Consider the following 13,298-nt stretch of genomic DNA (forward strand, 5'->3'; position numbering starts at 1 on the left):
TACTTCACAGATTCAAAGCTTGGGTGTCACTGAATGTAAAACTGAATTCTCTCAAGGGTGTGTCAATACACATGATCTGCTCTATCATAATAATTCTGCCATTAACATAAAATATTGCCTCAAGTAGCTGACCAAAAGTACTTGTGTTTTATTCACCTGCATGATGGCAAAAATATATGGAACTCTCCAAGGACCTCATGAGAGAAAAATCATTCCTCAAGAAAGTAGAGGCTCCCAAAGCCCAATCCTCTGGTTTAGAAGGGGGCAACTTGTCAGGATATAGATTATTAAATAAAGTGGAGCTAGAAGGCGTTAATTGATAGGTTTTCTTCAAAGATCACTAGCCCTTTAAAACTATGAATAGATTCAAAACAGGAAAAAAAGTGAAGTAGGTAAATTTCAGGTTAAGTTCACAAATTTATTCATATTTATGAATAACTGAGATTTCTTTCCTCCGAGAAAAATGTCAGAAATATAGATTCATTAAAACAATACTAGATCACAATAATCCTTCTACGTCTTTATTCTGGACCATAAATCTTGCTTTCTTACTTCTATTTTTCCTTCTTTTACATTTTAGCCATAAGTATAAGAAGTTTCCATCCTGTAGATGAAATATTTCATTATACATCATGCCTATTATTGAAACTTTTAATTTTAATAGGTTAAGTGGGTTAATTAGAATAATGTTATTAAGTGTGTTTAAGCTCATTTTTTTTGACTTCCAATTCAAGTTTTCTCAGTTCTGGATTTTTTTTATCAAGGCATTGAATTTTAATTGGCTCAGGTATAAATACCAATTGATAAGAGACTCTTCATTACCCTTCAAGATGGCAGACAGAATTACCTGAGGAGAAACTCTGTGTGGCTGTGACATATTCAGGCTAGGCTCTCTCAGAAGCATCTTTGATGCCTTGACTATTTTATTCTGTTTTACTATGATAATCATAAGAACTTCTATTCAGTACTCAAATTCACTCCCATGCTTGGGTTTTTGGTCCCACACAAACACTTTATTTCTTTGCCAAGCTAGTGAAGTTGTTGTTGTTGTTATTTTTTAATCTTTTAAGTAGAAATTATGTCTCAAACTGGTTAAATTATTTGAGAGCATTAGAACACACTGAGCCAAATAAAACTGAGCCACATGCATAATTTCCTTAAATCACCTTAAATATCCTTAACTCTTTTTAAAGACTAATAAATCTTTAAAAACTGAATAGATTTAGAACAAAACTTTAAAAAGGGAAATCGCTACAAGTCCATATTGTAGGAGTGCTATATAATGTATCTACTAAATTAGGAGGGGCTTATAACCTTTCTTGGATTGCAGTAAACTCAATTTCCTGAGCAGATGGTCTTCCACCATATAATTGCTCTTTAACTCCCTACAGTCTGGCTTCTGGGCATACTACTCCACTAAAGTCACTTAAAGGTTACCAATAATGTAGATTATGGAAGCCAGCAACAGAAGCACTAGAAGGGGATTTGCGAATTAAACCCAGCCAAATAATTTTACAGATTAGAGAACTACACTCCAGAGATGCTAGGAGTCCTTCCCCAGATTATATTGCAGTGAATCACACAAGGTCTAAAGAACTAGTACCTGAATTTCTGCCAGTGCTTTGCTGCTCCTCCCAGCCAATGAGGTAGTCAGCCTTCCTGAACCAAGAAATCAAAATTCTTTATACTTTACATTGTTTTAACCTTCTTGCTAGATTACTCTGTCCTGCCCTTCCTAGAACATCTCTTTTATTTTTTATTTTTTTGAGACAGAGTCTCACTCTGTTGCCCAGGCTGGACTGCAGTGGCACAATCTTGGCTCACTGCAACCTCTGCCTCCTAGGTTCAAGCAATTCTCCTGCCTCAGCCTCCCAAGTAGCTGGGACTACAGGTGCGCGCCACCACCACACCTGGCTAATTTTTGTATTTTTAGTAGAGACGGGGTTTCACCATGTTGGCCAGGCTGGTCTTGAACTCCTGACCTCGTGATCCACCCGCCTCGGCCTCCCCAAGTGCTGGGATTACAGGCGTGAGCCACCGTGCCTGGCCAGAACATCTTTTTACTCCACCATCTACATTACCTATACTGTGGGAAAGAATGCAGCCTGGAGCCTGGCCTTCCAAGAATTGTCTGCTCCCATAGGTTAATTTCCACCATGAACCATGTTCAATAGAATACAGTCTTGCATCTTTTATTTATATTAACTACTGGGCACCTCAATTAATTGTCATGTCTGCATTGGAACTATCAAAATACAAGTAACAACAACTGCCAAGCCCAAGGTTGGATTCAGAAGCATGCAGTGTGCCTCCTGTGTTCTTAACCATTTTGCTAGGCAGAACATCCAACAATATGAAACCTTTCCTATTTGTACTCTTGAATATTGAAATAGCATTTTCATATCAGAATATTTTTTCTATAATTCTTCCTTTGACACTAGAATGGCTTATTTATGTAAAAATTCTGCTGCATCCAACAACATCTATTTTGAGAAAAAACATCAATTTTTCTTAAATTGGTTTAAAAACAAAATGAAGGGAGAAAAAAGCAATTCCTGGCTGGCTATTGCCTGTTAAATATAATAGTTTCAGACAATATTCCAAAAACATTTAAAAAGGTGTCAGATGTATTTTCCTATTTAACCAGGAATCTTCTGTATTCTAATTAGTATAATACGCATGTAAAAATAAGTCCATTTGCTATAGAACTCCAGAAACCCAACCCCTAGTTACTATAAATAGATGTTCTCTAAGGGTCACCTTATACCTTGTGGACAACTGTAATGCAAAATACAATAAATCAATAAAATGCATATGGCCAGCTGCTTGCAGTTTCTGCTGCAACCAGAGCTCTCCCAAGTTTGAATGAGCTGCAAAGGCTGGAAACAAACACTCTTCAAGAAACCACTATCTCACATTAGCATGGCAGAGGCGCTGCAGTATGAACAACAAAGGTATCATTCATAGATAATCAGTGGGCACCAGAATTACCTAGGCAACAGAAGATGATGGGCCCTTTAACAGGAACAAGTTAGGGTGAATGGGGAGAGGGGGTAAACACCTCCTGAAAGGGTTTTCCTTTGGATAAGGAAGAAAATCTCTACTAAAATTACTGTTATAGATTTGTGGACTTGGTTTCATCCTAGCGTAACAGGGAAGAAGAAAGAAGGAAACAATTAACATGATGATATAATGAATCCCAGCATACATTTTGTACTGATGGGGCATCCTTGTGTTTAATTTTTCAGATCACTTCCACAGAACTCTCAGCATCCTAAGGCACAGGTGCAACTGTGTTCCTATGATGTGATATTCAGCTAGGCTGTTCAAGAACAAGCTATTTCTCCTGTTAACTCCTTCACACCATTACAAAAATCACTGCTTCCAAATGCTTGACATTCCCTCCTTCCTTTCATTCTTCAGTTAACACCTTCATATTGGTTCTGTCACTTGACAACTGTGTGATCTTGGAGAGATTACTAAACCTCTCTGAGACTCATGTTGTCTACCTGTAAAATGGATATAATATTTGTCTCATAAAAAAATGTTAAAATCAGATATAATGTGGGTAAAAGTGGCATGTACAGTGCCTATAAACAAAAGAAACACAATCAGTAGTAGTTATCATTGTATCTATCACTTCTATTCTCTGGTCCTGTCAAATACCAAACTAGGCTAAGAGAAGGCAAGAGTAAGACACATTCTCTACTCTCAGGACCTCTTTGAGGAAGTCAGGCATGTAAACCAACAACTGCAATAGTGACAAGTGTTGTAACATAAAGTATGCAAAAGAAATCAGCTCAATGGCACAGCTTCTAAACACATGACTTGTTTTCCAGGAGTAATTTACAGGATGGGATAATACGGTATTTTGTATAATTTATTTTCCCCAAATCAAATGTGCCATAGAAAAGTGGGGGTAGAGAAGCAGACACTGTTACCCTGTTTATAAGAATAAAGGATGGTCCAATGAACAGTTTGGGGTAAATTTTCTTTCAAATATGACTTTCTCAGACAATATAAATAAGTCTGGTGTTTAATTTACTTGGTTTGTATCTATTTGGGGACATCACAACTATTTAGTAAATATCTACTCTATTCATATATATCACAGTGTTCGGTTTATTCCCTAAGATCTGAAGAAACATTGAGTATAGAAGGAGAAAAAGACACTCAACAGAAATAACGAGGAAAGACTCAAGCACAGGAGGTGAGGACTGGGCTCCTAGTTCCAGAGAGCAGAGTGCACATATGCTCTCAGTTCTCATCGCTCTTCAGACCCCAGAGAAAAGATCAGCTACAGATTTAAAATAAACAAAAAAAGACTAAGCCAGAGCAATGAAAAAAAGAAAGAAGGTCATGAGACAACAAGGTATTTAAACACATTTCTACTGTAAAAGATGGCAAATAAAAATGCATGAATGAATAAAGCAGAGCAGAGAAAACCTGCATAAAACAAACGATACCACTTAGAGTATCACAAAAAGTGCTGCAGCAGGTATGATAGCTGACTCACCAACTAGAAGGGCCCCAGAGGGGCACTGGGTTTGCAAGCACAATGGAGTAAAGGTGGGAGAAGTGGAAGTGAATAGAAGGACTGATTAAAGGCCACAGTGGCCAGCCCCATGTACCACACAGGGAACCACAGTCAGCAATAAAGCAGGGCTTTTCTCCAAATATACAGAACAAGCTGGCTTCCACTGCAAACAACAGATTCTTAAAGCCTTTCATGTTCTGGCATTTGGCAAGGTTGATAAGAGTCTTCTTTGTTCCCAACCAGATCCCTGACTCATCAATAAGGTTAGCCAGGAGACAAAACTCCCATCACATCTCCCTCACCTCTGGATGGGATGGTGGGAGTAGCAGACTATTACTTAATACATTGAGAATAATCAGCCCACTCATCACACAAATATATGATTGAATGATAAGAAATATCAGGTATGTGACAAAATAACTAGTGGGAAGAAAGAAAAACACCATATTAATGAAACACACAAACATTAGTATGGAAATTGCGCTTAGTGAAATAAGCCACATGCAGAAAGACAAATATGGCATGATTCCACTTATATGAGGTAACTAGAATAGGCAAATTCATACACACAAAAAGTAGAATAGAGATTAACAGGGGCTGGAGGGAGGAGAGAAAGAGGGTCACTGCTTAATGGGTACAGAAGTTTTGTTGAGGATGATAAAAAATGTTTTCATATACATAGAGGCAATAGCTACAATGATACATTGTAAATGTACTTATTGCCACTGACTTGTACACTTATGAATGACTGAAATGATATATATCATTTTATATGTAAATATATAAAAATATTTATATTATATATAAATATATATATTTTATATACATTATACTATATAAATATATTTATATAATATATACTTATATATTATATATATTTATACATTATACATTCTTGGGACTAGGCCCCCAAATCTGGCCATAAACTGGCCCCAAAACTGGACATAAACAAAATCTCTGCAGCACTGTGACATGTTCGTGATGGCCTTGACACCCACACTGGAAGATTGTTGGTTTACCGGAATGAGGGCAAGGAACACCTGGCCCACCCAGGGCAGAAAACCACTTAAGGTGTTCTTAAACCACAAACAATAGCACCAGCAGATGATCTGTGCCTTAAGGGCATGTTCATGCTGCAGATAACTAGCCAGACCCATCCCTTTATTTCCGCCCATCCCTTTAAATCTTATGACTGGCTTGCTGTCAATAAATATGTGGGTAAATCTCTGTTCAAGGCTCTCAGCTCTGAAGGCTGTGAGATCCCTGATTTCCCACTCCACACTCTATATTTCTGTATGTGTGTCTTTAATTCCTCTAGCGCTGCTGGGTTAGGGTCTCCACAGCCGAGCTGATCTGGGCAATATATAATATTTATATGTAAAACATAATATATTATACATTAATATATGTTTTATATTTATATAAGTATATACTTATATTTACATATAAATATATAAAATATATATTAGTTGATATATATTATATATTTTACTTTATTTAAAAAAAAATTTACGGTGGAGAATCAACAAATAGTGACAACTGGATAACCACATGCAAAGAATGAAGCTGGCTCTATACCTCACACCATATATAAAATTAACTCAGAATGGATCACAGGTCTAAGTATACGAGCTAAAATTATAAAATTCTTAGAAGAAAACACAGATACAAATCTTCATGACCTTGGATTAGGCAGTGGTTTCTTAGACATGACACCATAAGCACAAGCAACTAAAGGAAAAAAATAGATAAATGAGGCTTCTTCAAAATTAGAAACTTCCGTGCTTAAAATGACACCAAGAAGAAACTGGAATGATAATCCACAGAACGGGAGAAAACATTTGCAATCATATAAAGGTCTCAGAATATATAAAGAACTGTTACAATACAATAATAAAAAGAAACAAATCAATTAAAAAATGGCCACAGTATCTGAATAGTTCCAAATGTTCTAAAATTGGTTCTGGTAAATATACTAAAAACCATTTCACTGTATGCTTTAAATTAGTGAATTGTATGGGATGCAAATTATACTTCAATAAAGCTGCTATTAAAAATAAATGCTCAATAAATGATAGCCATTATTGTTTTAAAAATTACTGTGAAGAAAAAAGATGAGTAAAGGAACAGAATAAATATTTTTTACTGGTAGAAAGACTTATGAACATATATTATCCACTATAAAAATTGGAAGTAGGAACAAGATGGCCTAGACAGATAACTATTAAAGGATTCTGAAAGCTGGAAAGAAAGCAGACTGGACTGGCCAGAGACCTCAGCACTTGAAGAATGACAATGCAGTGAGACTCTTGAGACTACACATATGCTAGGCTGGGCATTGCAGGAGTCTGCAGCCTGAAATAACCAATAGGCAAAGAAAAAAGAAAAATCTGTTTTCTCTCACCAGAAGACAGGGAAATGGAAAGCAGAACAGAGACCAAGTGGGGAGCTCTAATCTCAGCTCTTCAACTGAGGTACCAGTTGGCCAATCTGTCTTTAGCAGCAGCTTCACAGTACTGGTGAGCCAACCCAACCTCTGCTTCACAACCACAGCACTGATGGGCCAAAATATTTGCAGCATCAACCAAGAAGCCCCAGAGAGCTTTCCTGACTCCACAGCGCTCTACTACTCAGGTACCCTTGAGCAGTCCAATTCACCTGCAGAGGGTTCAAAGCAATGACAGGTCTACTCGACCCCTGCTCCACACCAGGGGCAACAGCAATTAGGCTGATCCTCCCATGTCAGCTGAGCCTGGTAGCTTCTGGCCCTCTACCCAGTGGCACAAGGAGACTCGGGACAAGAAGAAATGGGGGCATTACCTGTAGATGAACACAAATTTGAACTGACAGGGAATTTCTCATTTGAAACTATGGAAGCCAGAGGAAGTGGCACAATATTTCTTAGTGCTGAAGTAAAACAATTGTTAACTAGGAATCCTATATCCAATGTAACTACCCTTCAGGAATGAAGGTGAAATAAAGATATTCTCAGACAAAGGAAAACTAAGAAATTTGTTGCTAGCAGACCTACCCATAAATAATGTCTAAAGGAAGGCCTCCAAACAGAAAGAAAATGATAACAGAAGAAGGCTGGGACATTCAGAAAGGAAACAACATGAAATGGTAAAAACTGAGGTCAGCACAATACACTATCCTTCATCCCATGAACTTCTTTAATCAAATTTATGGTTGAAGCAAAAATTTTCACATAATTTGATGTGCTGCTCAATGAAGACAGAGGAAATATTTTTAAAAATTATGTTTAAGAAATGAAGAAGGTAAGGGAAACTAATGGAAGAAGTAAGGCTTCTGTAATTCACTTAAAATGGCAAAATGATACCACTGCACTTTTGATAACTTATGTATGTATACAGTAATTCCTAGAACAACCAACTAATGAAAACTTAAAAAGTGATATATGAAAAAACATTATAAATGAACATTATGAATAATTAAAGTGGAATTCTAAGAAATGTTCGAATAACCTGTAGGATGTTCTTCAACGTGTGAATGGTTAAACAAAGGTACCACCATACCATGGCGTACAACTCAGCAATAAAAAGAAACAAACTGTGATATGGTTTGGATCTACGTCCCCACCCAAATTTCATGTCTAGTTGTAATCTCCAGTGTTGAAGGTAGGGACTGGTAGGATGTGATTGGATCATGGAGGTGGAGTTCTCATGAATGGTTTAGCACCATCCTCCTTTGGTACTGCATAGTAAGTGAGTTCTCATAAGATCTGGTTGTTTAAAAGTGTGTAGGCCCTCCCCCTCACTCTCCTGCTCCTGCTTTGCCTTCCTCCATGAGTAAAACCTCCCTGAGGCCTCCCCAGAAGCCTGGAAGCATGGAAGCTGCTATGCTTCCTGTACAGCCTGCAGAACCATGAGCCAATTAAACCTCTTTTCTTTACAAATTACCCAGTCTCAGGTATTTCTTTATAGCAGTTGAGAATGGACTAATACACTGTTGATACATGCACCAACTTGGATGAATCTCATGGAAATTATGTTGAGTGAAAAAAGCCAATTCCAAAAGGTTAGGTACAGTTCAATTTTTATAACATTCCTAAAATGATAAAATTATAAAATAAAGAACAGATTAGTAGTTGCAATGGGTTAAGAACCGGGGTGAAGGAAGTGGGTATGATTATAAAGGAATAACACAAGGGAGCCTTGTGGTGATATGGGATGGTACAATTAAGTATTTTAACCGTGATAGTGGTTACACAAAATTACACAAAATTTTAATAAAATGTAATTAATGTAAAATATAGCCAAAAATTAAGAAACAGAAAACATTTGAGAAAAAGTAAAAGACTCACAAGATGATAAAAGTGTTTTGCATGCCTGAGGCCTTGGGCTACAGTGTACCAGTTTGTCCAGAGAGTTGGCACTAACGATGTGATTTATGGTGAACATCTGGTTTTTCCCTGTGGGGCTGGTGCTTAAACAACTGAGATGCTGCATGCCTACATAACTGACCTTTAGTAAAAACTATACACAACGAAGCTTGAGCAAGTTTCCCTGGTTGGCAACACTATGCATGTGTTGAGACATCCTCACTAGGGTAATTAAGTGCATCTCATTTGACTCCACTGGAAGAAGACACTTGGAAGCCTGTGCTGAGGTTCCTCAGGACTTGCCCCATGTGCCTTTTCCCTTTGCTGATTTTATTCTGTATCCTTTCACAGTAATCAACCCTAAGTCTAAGTGTAACAGCTTCTGAGTTCTGTGAGTCCTCTAGTGAATTACAGTGGCTGAGGGTAGTCATGGGATCCCTGACATACCTTCTTTTGAGAACAAGAACTTCTACCATTTTCAAAAACTGCTTGGACTTTACTATTCCCTACTTACTTTCCTAACTTGTGGTAGGGTTTAAAGCACCTAGTGAATTCCCACAGATCAGTTAGTTACAAAATATGACCTGGGCAATCATGACTAAGTGGCTACTGACACCAACATTTCAAACAGAGGGCCGCACATCTGGGGATATGTCTGACCCCTCTATTTCATCAGTCCACTTCACCCAGCCCTGGGAACAGACATGGGCATGCCAGGTCTTGCCTACTGCTTAAAATGGCTGAGAAAGTGGCAAGGCAGCTTCAACATTTTATATACCACCACAACCAAGCTGCCAACCACGTAGGGACATATCCACTCCCAGTAGTTTTCTGCTGCAAATCTCCCCATCATCTCCCTCTCAGAAACTGTATACAACACTGCACAGAGATAATCTGCCACGTGGCTACAGGAGAGGAGCATTTCTCTTAGCTAGGATGTGGCTCCACTTGGGAGGCATGACACAGATAATTCAGTAGCAGCAGTACAAAGTAATTTTGACATAAAACATACCTGTAGAGTGAATTCTCTTTAAAATTCACTCTCAGTCACCCATCTCCTGATAAGCTTTCTTGAGCAGGAGAGAAAGAGTTGCAAGTAGTATATTGTACACCAAAATTTACACATAACCCACAGCCATCATTATATGTGTCAAGCATGAAACAACTGTTTAAATTGATGATTTTGTTAGTCATATGTCTATGAAATGCTTTAATGTTATCTGGCTCCTGTCTGCACACCTCAAATCTGTGACCTATTAATTTATTTTCTAAGAAAAGGCTTTGAGGTTTCATCACTCTAGAGAAGTGGGTCACACATGTGAAATACTATTTAAGTGATACACATTAGTCTTAAAATGGCTCAGTCATAGCACTGGTAATAAGAAGTTGGATGAATTCTCTATTTTGCCATGTCTTCAAGTAAAATGGTGTATTTCAAATCGGTACAGACTGTACACTTGCACTGTACCTACAAACACTTGTTCTGTTGACACGACACATTCTGAATCCATAGCTACTAAGTGCAAAAATTTAAAAACTATTCCTTCCCCAACACGTTGCCAAGTGCTGAGAACAACTCTGCCAATTGTACCAACACAAGCGGTAACTAAGATAAAGCCCAAATACCCCCTTACATAAAGAGGTAACAGGCCAGTGAGAAATTTTCATCACATATTAACGCAGGAAATTTATGTTCTTGAGAAAACCATAGCATTTATTTACAAGTCTCTCAAATAGCTTCTCATCCATAAACAACTCAGAGTCATTACATGTTTTCTTGAAGACTAGCAAAAGAGTCAGAGAAACAGTGCAATAGAATCTAATGGGGCCGTTGGCTCTCCCTTTCTCGTATTAAAACAAGCACTTATTGCTGTGTGTGTGTGTGTGTGTGTGTGTGTGTAATACACTTTTTTTTTTTTAAATATAAGGAACATTTCCATTTGTAAGCCTATCTTCTGTAAGCGTTGATACCAATCTTATTAAATGCATGTTAACTGCTTAGAATCCCAGGCACACATGCAGGTTCATTCCCTTTCTCTTCAGGCAGTTTCCATAATCCACAACATTCTCATTTTAACAGTCCTCATTACTGGTATCATTTAATACTTGAGGGTTTGCTCAAGTCAATATCAATCCTGCTGATCCTACAAGCATTTATTTTGTTGACACAACACAGTCTGAATCCATAGCTACCAAATGTAAAAATTTTAAAACTATTCCTTCCCCAACACGTCACCAAGTCGCTGTTGCTGTAACAACTCTGTCAGTCACCCAGCCCTGTCATGGAGCCACAGCGCAGGAGAGACATCAAGCAGGAGAGACATCAAGCCTTTTCCAGCGCAGGAGAGACATCAAGCCTTTTGGGGGATCCCACTCCCTTCAATCATTGGTCCTCCTGCCACCCAGATGCACTGCTTCTTCTCAAAGACACTTGACACCTTAAACTCATTCTGAAGATGGAAATGTTTACCTGCAAGGCACTTTGTTGGATCCATCTGAAACCTACTTCCTCATTAACAAATAGCCCTTTACCACAAGTAAATCTTAACTAACCAGAAGAGAGAGAAACCTTTCCTTCAGAAAGAACAACAAAAACATATTCAGAACAAAAATGTCCTCTTCAATTAAGCTTAAATGTCTCTGGACGAGTCTAAATCAAGAAATACAATATCTCTTTACCTGATTGGAAAACCTCATGCTCACATTACGCTGATCCTTTACTGGGACATAGCGCTGGACAGGATCAATGTCTTTAGGACTGATTAGTTCATCAGCTGAAAAAAAGAAGGGGAATGACATTATCGAAAATGCATTTGCATAACACTATAAACCAACTAGACTTTTAGAAAATACTCCAACAAGAGCAGAATATACATTTTTCTCAGTGTACATGAAACATCCTCCACCAGGATAGACCACATACTAGGCCATAAAATAAGCCTCAATATATACAAAAGGACTGAAATCATAAAAAGTATATTGTCTGACCACAAGGGAATGAAATCAGGCATCAATAACAGAAAGAAATCTTATAAATTCACACATACGTGGAAATGAAAACATACTACTAAATAACTAATGGGTCAAATAATAAATCAAAAGGGAAATGAGAAAATATATTCTAATATACTTTCTGATGAGATGAATGAAAATAAAGACAAACACCAAAATCAATGGGATGTGGGTAAAACAATGCTCAGAAAAAAATTATAGCTATAAATTCCTATATTAAACAGAAGAAAAATCTCAAATCAATAACCTATTTTTCCACCTTAAGACAGTGGATGAGACGGCTGGGCATGGTGTCTCATGCCCGTAATCCCAGCACTTTGGGAGGACGAGGTGGGCGGATCACAAGGTCAGGAGTTTGAGACCAGCCTGGCAAATATGGTGAAACTCCATCTCTACTAAAAATACAAAAAAAAAAAAAAAAAAAAAAATTAGCTGGGCATGGTGGTGTGCGCCTGTAATCACAGCTACTCAGGAGGCTGAGGCAGGAGAATTGCTTGAGCCCGGGAGGCGGAAGTTGCAGTGAGCCGAGATTGTGCCACTGTACTCCAGCCTGGGCAACAGAGAGAGACTCCATCTCAAAAAAAAAAAAAAAAAAGACAGTGGATGACAAAGAGCAAACTAAATCAAAAGCAACAGAAGGAAGGAAATAAAGATTAGAGTGGAAATTAATGAAAAAGTATAGAAAAACAATACAGAATCAAGGAAATCAAAAGTAGTTTCTTAAAAAGCTCAATAAAACTTGCAAACCTGGAGGGTGGAGCCAAGATGGCCAAATAGGAACAGCTCCGGTCTCCAGCTCCCAGCCCCAGCGACACAGAAGACGGATGATTTCTGCATTTCTGCTTGAGGTACCGGTTTCATCTCACTAGGGAGTGCCTAACAGTGGGTGCAGGACAGTCGGTGAAGCGCACTGTGCGCGAGCCGAAGCAGGGCGAGGCATTACCTCACTCGGGAAGCGCAAGGGGTCAGGGAGTTCCCTTTCCTAGTCAAAGAAAGGGGAAACAGACGGCACCTGGAATATCGGGTCAGTCCCACCCCAATACTGCGCTTTTCCAACGGGCCTGGAAAACGGCACACTAGGAGATTGTGTCCCGCACCTGGCTCGGAGGGTCCTGTGCCCACGGAGTCTCGCTGATTGCTAGCACAGCAGTCTGAGATCAAGCTGCAAGGCGGCAGCGAGGCTGGGGGAGGGGCGCCCACCATTGCGCAGGCTTGCTTAGGTAAACAAAGCAGCCAGGAAGCTCGAACTGGGTGGAGCCCACCACAGCTCAAGGAGGCCTGCCTGCCTCTATAGGCTCCACCTCTGGGGGCAGGGCACAGACAAACAAAAACTCAGCAAGAACCTCCACAGACTTAAAGGTCCCTGTCTGACTGACAGCTTTGAAGAGAGTAGTGGTTCTCCCAGCA

At 38.8% G+C, this 13,298-nt stretch overlaps 1 protein-coding gene across 5 annotated transcripts in view; it reads right to left on the minus strand.

The window, feature by feature from the left end:
• Window positions 1-13,298, minus strand: part of PHKB (phosphorylase kinase regulatory subunit beta) — a 246,409-nt gene that overhangs the window by 75,780 nt on the left and 157,331 nt on the right. For all 5 annotated transcript variants that reach the window (XM_032157264.2, XM_032157259.2, XM_032157261.2 and 2 more), the window contains one exon: window positions 11,559-11,653. In XM_032157264.2, coding sequence (XP_032013155.1) covers window positions 11,559-11,653 — 95 coding nt within the window. The remainder of the gene's footprint in view (window positions 1-11,558; window positions 11,654-13,298) is intronic.

The sequence above is a fragment of the Hylobates moloch genome, unplaced genomic scaffold (genome assembly GCF_009828535.3).
Source record: "Hylobates moloch isolate HMO894 unplaced genomic scaffold, HMol_V3 SCAFFOLD_6, whole genome shotgun sequence".
Lineage (NCBI taxonomy): Eukaryota > Metazoa > Chordata > Mammalia > Primates > Hylobatidae > Hylobates > Hylobates moloch.